Source organism: Cottoperca gobio, chromosome 5 (genome assembly GCF_900634415.1).
Source record: "Cottoperca gobio chromosome 5, fCotGob3.1, whole genome shotgun sequence".
NCBI classification, from domain to species: Eukaryota; Metazoa; Chordata; class Actinopteri; order Perciformes; family Bovichtidae; genus Cottoperca; species Cottoperca gobio.
Window position 1 is genome coordinate 20,769,146 of NC_041359.1, and position 17,463 is coordinate 20,786,608.

The window sequence follows — 17,463 nt, forward strand, 5'->3', positions numbered from 1 at the left end:
TTAGAAAAAAAGAAATTGGCTTTTAGGCCCAACAGAATATTTTCCCAGTACAATATTGGTATACTTCCTCCACGACTTGCATACATCGTTCTTCCAGCAGATTATTATTATTTTTATGATTATTATTTTGTCAGTTTAAAGTCAATGGCGAGGCCTGCGAGCTAACATGTTCAGAGCTAGTTCTATGTAGCTTAGCCTCAGTCACACCACCTCTACACCGGCAAGGGGCGGGCTATTTAAAAGATTAAATGTCCTGTCCATGTGAATTGGTTATGTTCATCTGCGGCTTTACAACTCCTATTAATTACTGTAACACTTCCAAAAACACCACTACTGCTGTTTTAGCTGCTAATGTAGCGTTTTATAAAGAAGCTAACCTTCCAACGGATAATAACGGCTTTGTGAAGGACGGTTAGCTGCTAGCTAGCTACTCTGATAGACCGTTAACAGTTAACGCTACTCACTATCGTGTCGAAACCCACTCATGTCACACTACACAACCACCATTGCGACTCTTTCCAAAGGATTTACCATCTGCTAAAATGCCGGGGTTCATTGCTTCAACAAGTAAGTGTTTGTTGCTTTTACTAGCTATGTCTGTTTGAATGTTTATATCTGCTGTTGACCTTCTTGGCTGCTTGCTGATATACATCTGCTTTAAGTGATGTGTTTATGCCTACTGGTTGCTGTTGCTGCTTCTGACTTCTAGCTACTGTATGTGCAGTATATTTGCCTCTATATTAATTGAGAATGATCTTTCTCATAATGGTTGAAGTTACTTTTTCTTTGGTTGGTTGTTTGGCACCTGTATTAGGTTCACTCCATACCAACTCACCAAGACGACTTAGTTTATGTCGTGGATTTTCTTGAATAAAGATTCATGTGAAAACGAACTCATGGGACCTTTCAAAATCCTATAGCTCTACTCCAAATACTTTTTTAGTTATGCATTTTTGGAAGTTTGTGTATTCTAATGTCACACCAAAATGGTCACATCTTTTTAAATAGTATTTTTCATATTGTGATTTGAATGAAATAAAGGTATGGAAAGACTTGGCAGTGGTGTATAAGAGGTCTGTTATGTTCTTCATGGAATCTCAACCCTTTTTTTTATGTTAAAAGGATAATTTGCAACTTGTAACCTTTTTCAGTAATCAAATTATTAAAAAATACATAAGTTTGATGTTTTACCCAAACATAAATAACATACAAAATATGGGTTTTTCGGCATTTGTGATATACCTACCTTAATACTACACAGAATAAAAACATTTGGTTGCAGAACAGTGATTTGAATTACTGACAAATATTCAGCAGCAGCTATGAATAAATGTTACAAATTAGCTTTATGGTTTCTTGGATGTTCAGAACAAATTTCAACCCAATCCAGTGATAAATAAGCAGTTGGTGAGGCTTAGAATAAATACACTTCAAAAACTCACTACTGAAAAAAAGTATTTGGAGTAGAGCTATATGATTTTGCAAGGTCACATGATTGTTTTCAAGAAAACCCTTTACATGAACTGGGAGGTCTTGGTGAGTTGGTATGGAATAACCCAATAAGATGTTGTTATTCTCTTATTTAGTTGACACATATTGGAATATGAATGAGTATTCAAAGTCATATTTCTGCCCGACAGCTGTTGTCTTTGGGGGGTTTCCTATTGACTTAATGTTGACTTGATACGCGAGAGATTAAAACGTGACTTTTGCCTTGCACACACCCCTTTCACGTATTCTTTCCTTCATGTGACAGACATATTTCAGCTGAAACCAGTGTGTTGTGTGACTGCTTGCTTTAATCTGTTTCATGTCATACTTGAATCTGTGGTTCATTGTCACTCATATATAAATGTATTAGTGTTTTCTGCTGCTCAATGTCACATAACGTTTTATAAGAAGGTTTGTCTACTCAAATGCTGTCAATTATTAAAACATGTGTAAGTGAATACTTATCTGCTGCAGTGTTTTAGTCTGCTATATCAGGTGGATTGTGCTTGGAATTATTCTTCCACGTTTCCTAAATACTGAACAAAAGAGGTGGTTAGTACATGAATAAACGCATCTTAAAGAACAGTGGAAAAACTTCATATTCAGTGACTATGAATCTTTAAATGACGTGATTTTAATCAGCAAAGTGATTTGTGATTACCAGCTCTACTGGACTGGTATCTACTGGAGGTGTTGGGGAATATCATGGTGATTGGTGCTGCAGAGTTTCGTGGTAGATTTCACATAACTGCAGACACCGGGCTCTGTATCTAATGCAGTTTTGGTGTGGGATGTATTTTGGCACGTCTGCTTATTTGCAAGCTGTAACACCGCAGTAACACCGCTGCCTGCCTTTTCGCCGGCTGAGACAAAAAGGAGCATTTCTGATATTTCCCCAAGGACCTTTTTCTTTTTTATTATTCCTTTTTAACTTAAAAAAAACAACCTTTTTTGATATTATTTTTGACTGCAAAAAGGGATTCACTGCTTCCATGTGATAGTTGAGCATCAGTATTGGACAATTAACACTAATGGGCCAGCCAAATTTGTTATCGCTGAACAATATTTAATCAAAAATAGTCTGCTGTATCCTTTGTTCAAATGTGTTAACAATGCCTTTTGAGACCAAAAGTGTCCCTGCATCGGGGCAAAATGATCCTTTCTTGAATAACGCTGTTAATGGAAACTGCTTTGAGAAGCTACAATATGTATACGAATGAAAATGCAAGCAACGTTCACAGGCAGCATCAAAATGTACCCAGGTGGGTGAATTTTAAGGCCCCCTTGCAGTTTTCTGTTGGTTATTTTATATAATGGAGCCTTCTCTTTTCCCTGTGGTGGAGTTAACAAAAATATTTCCATTTTTTTTCGAAGCATCACAGATGAGCGATATCTTTAAGCAGCACAACTGATCGTAAAATCACTCTGTAAAATAATAGGTCCACGAGTAAGAAAAAGTGCTCTTCAGTTGTAATTGTCATAATTGTACACAGTATTACCCATCTGGTACATTTCCTCATAATGTTGGTCATACATCAAAGCCTTACAACTCCCCTCTCATCTGCCCTCTGCTGTAGAAGCACACGCAAACAAACGGTTTCAAATGAAAATATGATAAAATTCAGTTCTCTGGGGAGCTGATCTAAAGATAAATCATGTCTGTTTAATGAGGAGAGGGATAAATGACAATGTCAACAATTAGAATTGTATCAGTCTGTCATGTGTGTGTGTGTGTGTGTGTGTGTGTGTGTGTGTGTGTGTGTGTGTGTGTGCGTGTGTGTGACAGAGTATGTGTATTTACATCATGCATGGTTGTACCTCTGTCACTTCAATACCTGTCATAATTAAACCTGTCAGAATTTGATATGATAGTAAAATAGATCTAAATATAGCCGACGAAGAGCTGTCTGAATGTCATGATGTTCCAAGTCCTATTTAGATATCCGAGCCACACTAATGCACTGTAATTATCCCGTAATGAAACATGAGCGCTCCTCATAGTGTTAGTCTGTCTGTACCATAATCCTAATCCCCGTCCTAATCCTTCCATACTACTGCACCGGCTGTTGCTACTACTGCTAATGACACTTTGCGGTTTGTACAGTGTAAACAAAGAAAATACAAAAGTAAAAAGGAGTAATTCAATGAAAAGACTGCAACATTGAACACAAGAAAAACACTCTTAATAACTATATTAGCTGCCCTGCACACCCACAGGTGTTTTTCACTTTTTCTGGCAATTCTGCTTAAAGATGCAAAACAAAGGTGGGAATGACATGAGGTCTTAGGACTCTGTGTGCTAATACGATTGATAAAAGCGAATGGAAGCAACAAAGCTAACAGGAGAATAAAGGTCAATCAAGCCCAGCCTACACATGCACACTCAAGAGGAGGTCTAATCAGCCTAAATTAAAATCACCTGTGTCGTTTTACAGTGGCTTTAAACACCAGAACACAAAAGACAATCAAAGTGCATTTGATTTAAATTAATATAATGCAATCATTGTGGCCACAAGTGACAGTCATGAGATAATGGTAATTACTACAACGCAACATTAGCCGAAATAAGCCACCAGTCATATCAGACCATTGAAGGCTGTAACAGTGAAACCCCTGAGTACAGTGTATAATATTTAATTGAGAGGTTGTGTTTTTATTGCTTGTGAGTAAAACGTTTCATTTTTAGGAGAACAATTGTGTTATTTCTTCTTTCAAAAGTTACAGACTCGCAAACAAACAAACAAAATGGTGTTGTTGCAAGATGTAAACCGTTTTATGTCTCTGATATATTACATTATTTTGGCATTTGATTTAGACTTATTACAAGTGCATTCAAACATCATAACAAGAAATGTCATCAATAATTGGAAAATTTGAGATTTTCATAAACCTATAACTTAAAGCAATATCATTGAGTTTTTATTATGCCACACCACAGTAGGAAAATAACAAAACTAGAAGGGCAGTCGGAGAGCGCAGACCACTGCCAAGGCCATGCCCTATCTTGCAATGTTAATGAAAGTGAAAAATAATTTGTGTATCCGTCCCAAAGTTTAATAGATTCTTCCGTGGCCCATGCTACACCCTTCCACCAAGTTTTTATGAAAACAGGGCCAGCATTTTTTCAGTAACCTTGCTGACAACCTATACTGAAAACATAACCTCCTTGGTGGAGGTAATAAAAACAATAATAATATCTTAAATACATTTACTCTAGCTGCTTTATTCTCAGTATCCTGGTGTACATGCTGGCTCACTGTTCACTTGTAACTTGATTAGCACAGAGCCATTAATGTCATTATTAACACCTGCTGTGATAAATATCTGTTGTGTACATTTTTTTATTAAATTATGTTGAACCTTTTAGCTTTACTTGTGGAGTTTGTGGTGTTTCTTTTTTGTCATAATAATAATAATATTAATACTAATACTAATAATAATAATAATAATAATAATAATAATAATAATAATAATAATAATAATAATAATACTAATACATTTGGCGTTTCCTTTTTATTGTTTCTTCATTTTACACTATTGATCAATTGTCAGACAGTGTCTTAGATCTGGTAGAATAAAACAGATCTCACACTCACTGCAACAATCCAGGAAGCTGTGTGTTAGTGTTTGTGTGTGTGTGTGTCTATGCATACGGTGAGATTGTGCACGTGTGCCTGAAAGAGCCAGTTATACCTATTTCATACCCAGATTTTCTTCTTTTTTTTTTCCTTAACCTTCAGTAAACAAACATTTTGTCACACCTGCAGTAAACCTGCAGCAGGGAGCCAATAATTGAAACCTGTTTTTTTTTTTTCCTCACCTCCTCTAACTTTATGGAAACTCTCTTCACTCCAGGAACAAGACTGCCAATGCAGCATAATTCTTTTGTCCTGCTTTTCACACAGCGCGAGCTATTCTCATGCTGTATATAATAAACATGCCGCTGGCATATTTAGAAATTCATATAGCCAGGATGTTACCTTGTACATTGTCGTATATTTAGTGAGATGTGCTGTTGTCTGTTTTCTCATTGCAGCTGCGTTCACAAGTAGCTCGCTTGTGTTGTGGCTTAGCGATCTGCATTGGTCAGCTCAGCATACTTATATTAATTTTGAATAAAATACTTTACGTAAGCGATATTCTTATCACACACTGACTGGAATATGAAACCATGTCACCATATGCCTACAGCAGCTAAAATGTGTTTTATCTATTAGTTGCATTAATATTTAATTACAGAATCATTTGTGCTGTTAACCAATATTACCACTAAAAGTTGCCTGTTGAACTAACAGATGTCAACGCAAAGTATGTTTAATTTCTTTGGATCCTGCCTGTATAAATAAAATAACTTGTACTTTAATACTTCATTTTAGAGAAATCAGAGTAGAACAGCCTGTTGCCATTCTTTTGTGATAAATAAATATTCACAATCTGCTGATGAAGGCCATGTGCTATTGTTGAAAGCTCTGGAAAAAGCTGTTAAATAGACTTTGAACTTCAAATTGGGATTGTTTTATCGAATAATTTGCTGTATTTATTAGGGATGGGCATTTCAAGAAAAATTCTATTCGATATTCACTGTGAACTATTCGACCATTATTCGAAGAGCAACTCCCAACCCACCCAAATGCACAAATGAAAGGTCGCTCCATTTGAAGTTCTGGACAAACACTGGTTTGCTCTTTTGATTTTGATGTTCCACCTCTGGGAGAAAGCATTAAAGGATGAAAGGCCTCACTATCTGCACTGGATCAGTAGAACTGCCCAGGGCCTCGCAACAACAGCCACACTACCCCAACGCTGCCACCACTGCCTCCTGTTTTGTGGCATGTCCTATTTACTTATTTATTCGTCCCTCCTCCACCCACGACTCACTTCTTATCTCACCCATTAAAATTAATCCTCATCTAAAAATATCTACTCTTGCTCGTCAGAGAGGATGTAACGGAGGAGGGGATGGTCTCTCTCCATCTCCCTCACTCTCACTGACAAGTCCTCAAGTTATCTGAGAAAGTGCAAACTTCTGACGTAGAAAAATGACAAACACAACCTGTATTTACAAAACTGAGATCTTAACCACACACTGCCATACTTTGTTTCCTACCGAGGCCTGGTTGGGACTGCATGCATGCTTTAATGTTTGCTGTTTTGGAAAAAGACTGTGCTTGTTGACACAGACGCTAACTGTTGAAGCCATATGAATGTAGTTAATTTAACTCTGTCTTTCTGTTTTTGTCGGTAGTATGAGTTGGCAATATGACTAAAAGGCCAGGCAAGCAAAATATGTAATTAGATAAAGAAAGCTGAAAACAGACATTTAAGAAGGGACGCTGTATTTAGATGATGTTTTATGAAACGGTAATATTTGTGTAGAAAAGAGCGTGATGCTAACACAGTGAGGCAATGCGATCGCAACGACCTGTGAAGCTGCTCAGGTTGGATGATGTCCCCTCTGTGCGTGTGCGTGTGTGTACGCGTGTGTGTGACCTTGTGATTATGCCCCAGTGTGATGCTTTGGCCCGGCTGATTACCTGTCAGCAGGTTTTGAGCATCTGACACAAACACACACTTACACACACAAATCACCACACAGCCACAGACAATACCCACTGGGCAGGTCACCACACTGTTGCAGGAAGCATATTGCTGTTGAAAAGGAGCACACACACACACACACACACACACACACACATAAATGGGCCCATACAGGGTCTGGAACATAGATTGTCTATTAAGGAGTGTATTAGGAGAACCCAGGGGTCTGGCATTGAGACAGTTTGTGTGCCATTAGAGAGGGATTTTATGTTGTCTGGTGTCCAGTGATACTGAGTGAGCACACACACACACACACACACGCAAACATTCATCATTCAATGAACACTCCAACATGGGAGAATTATGCCAGCAGGAGGCATATTTGGAAGAAACTACTGAGTCTGTCATTTTCCTGCTTCATACCTTAGTGAAAATAATATTTTGGTTTTTGAGGAGCAGTGATCAAACAGTTCAGTGATTTGTCTCCTTGGGCGGCATCTTTCTGGGACTGAAAACTGGTTCAAAAGAGCTCTATGACCCACACGAATACTCGTATCCTATGATTGATTTCTATTTTGGTACTCTTCATTGGCAACTTTATATCTCAGCATGTGTGCATGTGTGACTTACTTGTCCCAACAGTGGTGGATTTGTGATGTGTTGAGCTCAGTAAATAATGTTTTTTCCCATGGAAATTAAAAGCAAGATTGTGGTTTTGTAAAGTATGTGTGAATTCATTAACACAGTCAACTACAAATACTGGCCGTTCATGGTATGTACTGTATAGCAATGTCACATACTTTTATTAGTATAGCAGATGGGTGGCATAGTGAAAAGGGAGATTGTCATTTATCTAGTATAGGACCTGAATGAGGTGTCTAAGGCTATGCTATAATATAATATTATAATACTATCAGATAACCGTATTTCATGTGCACTTGTATACTTATAATAATTTCATGTAAACGTTTATATCTTTATTTTTTATAAGTTTGCATAACTTAGGTTCCATGTCTAAATTTCTCATCTAAAGGCCCTGTCACACATATCCGTATGGCATGAAACGTATGCTGGCGTATATGAACATTTGTCAGAGTCCAAATACATCCAACTTTTCATCGGATCGGAAAAGTGAACATATACCGATATGCATGTCTAACCTATTGATAGTGTATCACTTACCTATACAAAATGTATCAGACGAATGCCCAACAAATGCATAACGTATACAAAAATATGGCGTATAAAAAATATCGGCAACACGCTGGTGTACGTTGATATAAGGTAAGGCATAAGTAGTATTCGTTAAGAGCATGCAATGTTACGCTGGGGTGCGTTGTTGAACGCTGATGTTTTGAGCATGTTCAAAATTACCGGACGTAACCGACGTGTGCTTCATAAGATATGCAGACGTTACACATAAGCTACGTTACGTTAGACATACGTGAATACGGAATACTTACGTGAATACTTACCTACGTAAATATAGTACGTGAAAACGTTAGAGGTACGTTAGATATAGGCTACGTCGGCTGATGGTGAACCCTACAGCCAACTTATTGGTAACGAGTGGATAACCTATTCGTAACCTATGTTAAGCTTATCCCTGACGACGGAGTAACTTATTAAATGTGTTTCTACAGTACAGCTAACGTTCAGCTAGCATTTTGGGAGCTTATTGGGGTTTGAATATAGTATATAGGGTCCCTGTGAGTAGCTCATCCTCACTTCTTCACAGCATGTCTTGATGAATACATCAGCCTAGCATCAGAGAGCATGGAGGATGCTGAGAGGCTGCGACAAGAGTACATTCTAGCCGTTCTCCAGCATCAGCATGACGTGCACCAGATGGCACTTTTCCAGCTCCGTTGGCCAGATGCTCTGATACGTTTTGTATAAGTAAGTGATACGCTATCAATAGGTTTGACATGCGTATAATAATTTGTTATGTATTCGTTATGTATACGTCAGCTATAACACCGCTGTGGAAAGGTTGGACGTATTTGGACTTTTGAGCTACTTTTCATATACGCCGGCATGTTTCTGCCATACAGAACTGTGTGACAGTGGCCTGTTCGGCGTATCGTCTGCATTCCTTCGAACGATCACAATTTACCCTAAATTTATATCAACGTATTGCCGATATTTATGTATACGCATACGTTTCTGCCATACGGATATGTGTGACAGGGCCTTTAGGGAGGTAAGCCAGAAAGATGTCCTTTTTAGGGATTAGGAGTTGAGGCAAAAATGTATGGATATCAAATAAGGAGCCAAAAATATATTCTTTATATAGATATGTAAGAGCTGAGGTAGAAAGGTGATGGTGGGGAGTCAGACAATTGCTCGTTTAGATATAGGGAACATCCAGACATGGAACATATGATTTCACTGAAGACATGTTTTTCACTTTGAACAAAGACATTCATCTGACTATAAAAGACTCTTTACTTTGTCCATCTTGTGTCTGACCAATGCGCTGAATAAACAGGCTGAACTTAATTGACATTGAGACCTGATAGTCATTTCATCTGATCCAAGAGCAAAGCATATCGCTTTCAACCGGAGACTTTCACCAAAACCTTTTTAAGCATTTTCTTTTTACATTTGCAGCGGTCGATGACATCACTTGTGTGGTACCCAAATGCCTGTAAATAAACAGCTTTACTTAAACGGAAGTTACTACATCGTTTTAGAAAGTCCACCCACCTCCAATTCTTGCTGAAGACTTACAGTCTGCAGGCCATCCAGAATCTCACCCAAACTCTCTGCTTTTTTACCCCTTTTTGGACTTTGGACCCCTTTTTGAATTTAAGTAGTCAATTTATTTTTTGGTACAAGAAAATACAGTTGCCGTTGCCGTTGCCGTTGCTGCTGGGTTTGTTCAAGCGCCCTAACAGCGTAGGGGTTTTAGAGCCAATTTTGATAGGGTCCAAATCGTGGAATAATAACTTCCGGGTTAGTCACTAGATGTCATTGGGCCCAAAAACACTTTTCCCCATGGACTTACATTTGGAGACGTCTGTAAATCAGAGGATATTTTTTTTTTTTTAGGTAAATCAACTTCTCAGTACGAACATTTTAATAGCCCTTATTTAAATCATTAGGTCCTAAAAGTTGTAAAATGCACTAATAGCTGAATCCAGAGTTATTACCCTCGGCAAAATTAACTGCCATTCATGTGAGCGAGCCGAGACTGAGACGGGTAGTGGGGTAAAAGGAAACACTAGTGCGCTTGCTCTGTGGGCCCCATGGATGCGGAAGATCTGGGTGATTTTATACCCCACAGTCAAATTTCTCTGGCTTTATGTGCCACTGAGCAACTGTCATATGAACGGAGCCCCTTTTATCAACACTGTATAGATATTGACACAGATATTCAACATTATTATTATTATTATTATTATTATTATTATTATTATTATTATTATTATTATTATTATTATTATTATTACTGTAGCCTGAAAAATTCAAGACGTATTTTCATCTCCAATAATATCGACCCAAAGTAAAATATTTTCAGATGAATTAACAGCATCTAAATAATAAAAAATGCAACCACATTAGTCATGCACTGAAGAACCAGCCTTCTGTCTCATATAATCTTTAATAGTTTTTATTAACAGGGTTACAGTGTTAATGCAGAGCTGTTGTCGTTGAGCGTGAGGTGAAACTGAGGAAATGTTGAGGAAGACGTTCCACATCACTGAGGCGACAGCAGGAGGTCCTGCCAAACTTGGTGCCCCTGGAGTTGCCTGGAGGACCTTTAGAAGTCAGGGCCCTCTTTCTTTAGGTTCTTGTAATCCGTGTTGACGGCCACAAACTGTGTAAGGCAGGAGGAATACATTTAAATCTGTTTTGCTTAAATTAAATTCATCAGTGCTGTCTTCAGGAAAATGCATTGTGGGGGGTGGAGGGGAAGAGGCAGGTGTGAAACATTTCTTTCCACTCTAGTGCAAATTTACACGCACTCACCCAAACACACTTATTTACAATGATATGTGTCTTGCTGTAGGACAACCGTTTGCATGTCATGGATAATGTATATATCCTGTGACCACATGCATGTGTTCTGCATACATCACAACCATCCAACCATGAAAAACACACATTAATTTTCTCCCCGTGTATTTTTCTTGATTGGTCTGCTATTAAAACCCTCACCTCCCTACCCTCTTTCCCACTTCCCCCTCCTCATTACGATCATAGTTGGGACTTCAGTTGAATTTCGATGCGAGACCTTTGCCTTGATATTGAGAATTAAACATGCCGTGTCCTGACCTTTTGTCTGCAGCGACTTTCATTCCACTGGCAAGCAGCGCAGCCTTGAAGCGCTCAGAAAAGGCATTTTTCTCTGAAAAACACATCAGCCAGGTCTGCTCTTGTGGGACTTGTCAGTTGGTTGTTTTTCTGCTTTATTTTAGGTCCGTGTTGATAATATTTTGTCTGACGCTCTGGCCTTATTCAAGAGGTAAGGCAAATTATTACCGACCACTAAAAGCTTCCATCTGCCATAATTTGCTTTTGAAAGACACTTTGTTTTCCTTTTGTTTGAACAAATGTGAAGAAAGCCAGGAAGCAGCCATGTTCATCTGGAATTATCTTGCTAGTATTGGTTGATCCAGGTCTATTTTGGTGGGTTTTTAGGCTGTTGAAGATGAATGTGAGATTTACAGTGACTCAAGGGAACAATGCCATTCTTGTCGAGATTAGTTTTCTGGCAGACATGATTTGGTATGAGCAGGTATGTGGTTGTACTGTGTGTGATGGGGGGGGGTAGTTACCTTATACTGGTAGGTTGGGTCAAGCTTGCTCCAGGGCTCTGGGTTGTTCCTCTTGTCCCAAAGGCTGCACATGTGGAAAGATTCAGGGCAATAAAGACAGGAATAAAGAAGAAGAGGAAAGACTGGATATAAGGAGACATGAATGATGGAGGCAAAGAGCAACACAAAGAGAAGAGAAAAGGAATACTTTCAGAAGAGAAACACAAAGATGTTAACAAATAGGAAAAAGAAGACAGAGGAGCAGAAGGACAGAGACAAAAATGAGATGCATACATAGATGCTGGATGGAGACACAAGTTGTATAAAAAGAGAGGTGATTATGAGATGAGGTGAACTCAGCCCAGTGACTTGGCAGTGCTTCTCTCTTCATTAACCAAAGTCTGGATTTCACAGCACTCCACTGTGACTGTCCATCCCTCCTCGTCCCCCTCTCTGGCAGCACGTCGCGCCACCAAACCACAAACAAAGAGACAGACTGATGGCAGAGCGGGCATGTCTCCCCCTCTCTCTCACCATTACCACAAACACTAGACAGTTTCTGAGAGCGAGGCAGCCACAGACCACAGCACACATCATCAGCCGGTGATGAGGTCAGGCTTTATGGCTGAACCTCACAACAAGTGGTTCTGTGTGGCCCAAAGCAGGACAGGAACAGCGCACTGTATGTGTGCAGGCACTGAGTTCAGTGCATGTTCTGAGATATGAAAGATGAAAACGGCCAGGTTTATTTGTTTTAACTTTAATTCAACATATGTAGCTATAAAAACGCTTTGTTTTGATACTCGGATCTAATTCAGTGCACTAAAAAAGATGGCATTAAAGTTCAGGTTTGATAGAATTTTTAAATCCTAATCAAAATCTTTTATGTTAAGTGGCGGATAAATTGTTAGTCGAAAAGTGTGCTCTAATTTGCAAGTTACTGAAATTATAACTAACTAAATTTTACCTTACGTCTAACATACTTGCCCCAAATACAGGAAGTCCAGATTCAGAACTTTTAAACTGAAAACGTTCAAATATTAGTATGATTTCAATAAATAAAGTCTAACTAGGAGGTTCTGCCTCCTGAACCTTACTCACTAAAGAAGAATCACCACTCTGTTGGTCTTGAACTAAAACAATTGTAGATTGATGTTAGAGAAAGGTGTGTACAGACCATGTAAATTGTACGCACACAGGCTTGCAGAACTTGCGTTATAGACAAGAGTTCCTCTCCCCGGATAATTTAAGTAAATAAGGTTCAACTGATTGTCTGCTGTCGTCTCTGGCGGATGAGATGGACAGTGCTAGCTAACAGCTAGCTCTTTGCTAATAAAAACAAGTCAGATTTGTTTGCCTCTAAACTCAGCAAATCTGGGTTTATTTCCAGCCTGGCTAAAATAACACCATTCTGTTGCCATCAAATGATTCCCATTTTTATGTATCTAACAAGGTGGAAGATTTGTACAATGGCTACAAGATTACACAGATGACCATCTCACGTGACATGAGGTCCTCTTGCCAGGCGGATCAGATAGAAGGCGGCCCCTGTGAGGCCCACAGTCAGGAAGACAAATTGCGGGATTAACTGAGGAGAGGAGGAATGCATTAGACCAGAGAGACAAATGAAGGTAAACAAACATATTCTATCAAGTGGTTGGCTGTGATATGTACCATTTAAAATATACACACACACACACACACACACACACACACACACACACACACACACACACATATATACACACGCACACAGGTAGTTGTTATTCCTGTTTTTCCTCCCCCTGCCCTCCTCCATATGCATGAGGCCCAGGCCATGTGTGAGGCAGCTCACTGTCAGCCTAGGTTGAACGGGCAAGGACGGGGGGGAAGAGAGAGCTGCTGCATCTCTGTATGTGCCAGCCTCTCCTCCTCTCAACACTATACCTGTCAGACTGAGCGACAGCATCACACACACGCACACAAATTCAGAGCGAGACATATGCACATAGTCGCACACGTATGCACGCAAATGAGCTTACACAGACAGCCTGAGCACTCAAACACACAGGCACGAATGTTTGCACACACACACAGATGCACTTTTATTTGATTTGCTGAACATTGATGATGACAGGAATTAAAATAGAAAGAGGGGGACAGGGGGATAATATGATATGTCATCTTAAACACCTAAAGCTTAGCCGTGTCAATCCTCTTACTGTGCAGCATCTATTCATCAACACTACACTGCCTTACATTTCCTGTCTACTTTGCTCCATGGTACTCTGTGTATGAGACAGAGAGAGCGAGGGGGAGAGAGTCGCACCACTGTCGAACAGCTGTTCTCAGCCCACACAGATCTAGTCAAGCTGTAGAGAGATGACAGTTTGATCAGGTTGAACTGAAGGATGTCTCTACTCAGCTGCAACTACACATCTGTCTTCTGTCTGATTGCTTGTCACTTTCATTGCTGTTGATTAGGAAAATGATAAAACTTTGATATTCACTACCTTAAAGCTGCGGTAGAGAGATGAGGAAAATATCTCCCCCTCAGCTACATGCTTGAAACCACTCGGCAGTCAACTATTTATCAACTCTGACTGAGCTGGGACTTCCTGCTTCAGACTTTTACTCAAGTAATCAGATGCCCAAGTATTGTAAAGCTTCTGAATAGGGCTGCAACTAACAATTATTTCCATTGGCAACTAATGTGCAGTTTCTTTTCTCAATTAATAGTTTCATAATCTTTTCTATTAAATGTCAGAAAAACTGTATAATTGTCCAATTGTTTTTCTAGAACGCAAAGTGAAACATTTTTTGTGCAACCATCAATCCATAAGAAGATATATATTTTTATTTATGTATTTACTGTCATGTAAAACAAAGAAAATATACATACAGTATTCTCACATTTAAGAAGGTGGAATTGGAATTACTGCTTGAAAAAATTGTTAATAACCAAACGAAATAACTTACATTATTGATTTTTTTATTTTTGTAATCAAACAATCATTTTGTCGACAAATAAGGAAATAAACCCATTCCAATTCATCAGAGACCAAATCTAAAAACCCAAACGTGCAATTATATAAGAAAGACAAAAGTAGCACTGTCACATATTTGACATGCTGAACACTGATTGATTTCTTATTTATAAATTAATTAAATGATTAATTGATTAGCAGAATGGTATTCAACTGTCATCAACTAATCTATTAACTGACTATCCACAGTATGTCAGCACCAGTCTACTGGCTACTGGCTTTTGGAATTCTTCTACAAGTTCGTTCTACTGTGAACTTTTCAACTTCTCCCCAAATTAACCCTGGGAAAAATAAATCGTGCACACTAAGTATTCACTGCACACACTCTCTCACACACACACACGCACACACACACGATGCAAAAATACACACACAACTGCACGCGGTTTGCTTACGCTCCGCTTCGATCATTGAAGTAAACACAAACAGCCACGCACACACAAACGCACAGAAGCAGGTCAGCTTTGATCACACACACACACACACACACACACACACACACACACACACACACACACACACACACACACACACACACACACACACACACACAAAGCGAATAATCAAGTCAGCCCTGTGTGTTGGGAGCTGTCCACTCCCCAGTGCTGATATCTTCATATCGTGCCACACAAGTGAGTGTTCCACGTTTTACCATTGAGCCTGACCGATATAGGATGTGTTTTATACTCGCTGGGGTTCGATACTGTTGCTGCCCTTATTACTTTTCTGGTGCACTGCCAAGCCAACCCCGTCAATCCACGAATGTGGGTCACCCTCAGCATAGCTATGAGGCGGCAACAGGAGATACAAGAAAACAAGCACAGCCAGCTTCTGTGTCTTTCTTTTTCTTTCTTTCTTCATTTTATTCTGTAAGCAATAAAGCAAATTAACATGCCAATGATGCAAAGCAACTATGTGCAGTCATAGTACTTAGTTTTTCTTGACTCAGACGGTCAAATCATGATTATTACTTGTTTTAATGTTTTGTGTAACAAAATAATATAAGATCAAAGGTCTGCTTACTAGCTTTTAGAGCTTTCAGCTACATTCCACGGTCTTCATTCAGTTAATGGAGCTGACTAAGGTGTTGTTATATTATATTGTTGTCAATACTAATGTTTCTCTAATAATCGTTTTCTTTATAAAATGTCTGAATATGATGCAAAACAGAACAGGAGACATTATGTAATTGCTTTTTTTGTTCGACCAACAGCCGATGACTTACAATTTGAAAGACCTAACATCTGGAAAAGCTATGTACAATCACTATGTAAAACAATTAAAAGGCCCTGTGTATAGATCATTTAATAGCTTGATATTAATAGAAATAACCACAGAACTCAATAGATGCATGAATATTATGCAACCTACCCCTGGATGTTTCTTCAGGTGTTCAAACATGGTCTTAATCATGTTTATTATTCTTCCGAAAGAAGAAGCAAATAAATCCACCTAATGAAAACTAAGCAACATAAAAAGACAAACTGACTGCTAACGTCTGATGAACGTATCCATGTGAATTAAACTCTCTGTGCAGATATTTAGAAAGAGCTGTTTGTTAGCTGAAGTACGAAGTATGTTGGCCAGTGCAGTGAAACCTGTTGCCAATCCCCTCAGCTCCGTTCCTCACCCTCCCTCCCATTGGATGAATGAGAGGGTCAGAGGGGAGAGGGAGAAGGGGGGAGAGAAGGGAGAGACAGTCCTAATCCTCATAATCACATCTGTTGAGGACACTGTATGTTTCCACTGAGGCTTATTGGATACTCTGTGTCCAAAGTGTTTTTGTTATACAACAAACAAAACTGCAGCTACTTAAAATCAGATTTTTACTGACACAACAGATACAGACTGACATTTTCCAAACATTTCGTCCTGGAGGTGCAGCAGCAGCGCAGCCGGCTCCTATAATGGCTTCATGTTTAGACCTCACACCCAGAGTGCCGCCATTGTGTTGGTAGTTTCATGTTATATTGTCGTTTCTAAAATACAAGCCACTGTTTTTATGGATAGCCATCACTCTAAAACTTTCAAATTGTCCCACAGCGGCCAGTAAACATTGCTGTATTTTCAGAGCATCTTGTCCAGTGTAAAGAGGAGAGAAGTAATTGCAGCGTCCAACATGTCCCTCGGGTCGCAACCTTTGTACATGCCATGATGATGGCAATTGATTAGTCAGTGATGCAGCGCCTGCAGACCTTTCAGGTTCCTTAACAGCACTTTGCAACCTAATGCAATAACACCAAAATGCCACGCTGTGCAAAATGCACAAGTCATTACCATTTATTACTTAAGGTTCCTACTTCTCACTATTTATCATGCTTAAGTGGATGAAGCAAAGTGGTTGGATTCTTAGCCACGCTAAGCGTGGCTCTAGGATGTTGGTCTGTCAGTCGGTCGGTCCATCAGTTCGATCCAGACTGAAATATATTGGTCAGATGTCCATCATATTTTGTACTTTGACATTCAATATCTTCAGAGGATGAATCCCACTGACCTTGAGGACCACCTGAACTTTGCTCTTGCCCCACCGTGAGGTTGACATTTTTTGTTTTTGAATGTATTGGCACTTTGTACAGATAGTGCCCAGATGATGAATCCTAATGACTCATACTCTCCTTAATTTCCCTCTAGCAACACCAGCAGGT

At 39.2% G+C, this 17,463-nt stretch overlaps 1 protein-coding gene and 1 long non-coding RNA gene across 2 annotated transcripts in view; one reads left to right on the plus strand and one right to left on the minus strand.

Annotated features, from left to right (window-relative positions):
• Positions 1–229: 229 nt before the first annotated feature.
• Positions 230–17,463, plus strand: part of LOC115008699 (uncharacterized) — a 51,849-nt gene continuing 34,615 nt past the window's right edge. The window contains exon 1 of the long non-coding RNA XR_003832327.1: positions 230–567. This is a non-coding gene — a long non-coding RNA (uncharacterized LOC115008699). The remainder of the gene's footprint in view (positions 568–17,463) is intronic.
• Positions 10,631–16,369, minus strand: LOC115008698 (cytochrome c oxidase subunit NDUFA4). The gene is made up of 4 exons (XM_029432442.1): positions 16,190–16,369; positions 13,295–13,380; positions 11,814–11,877; positions 10,631–10,852 (listed from the first exon to the last, which is right to left on the minus strand). Exons 1-4 carry the CDS (start codon positions 16,229–16,231, stop codon positions 10,796–10,798), a joined length of 249 nt encoding a protein of 82 aa, XP_029288302.1. The 5' UTR covers positions 16,232–16,369; the 3' UTR covers positions 10,631–10,795.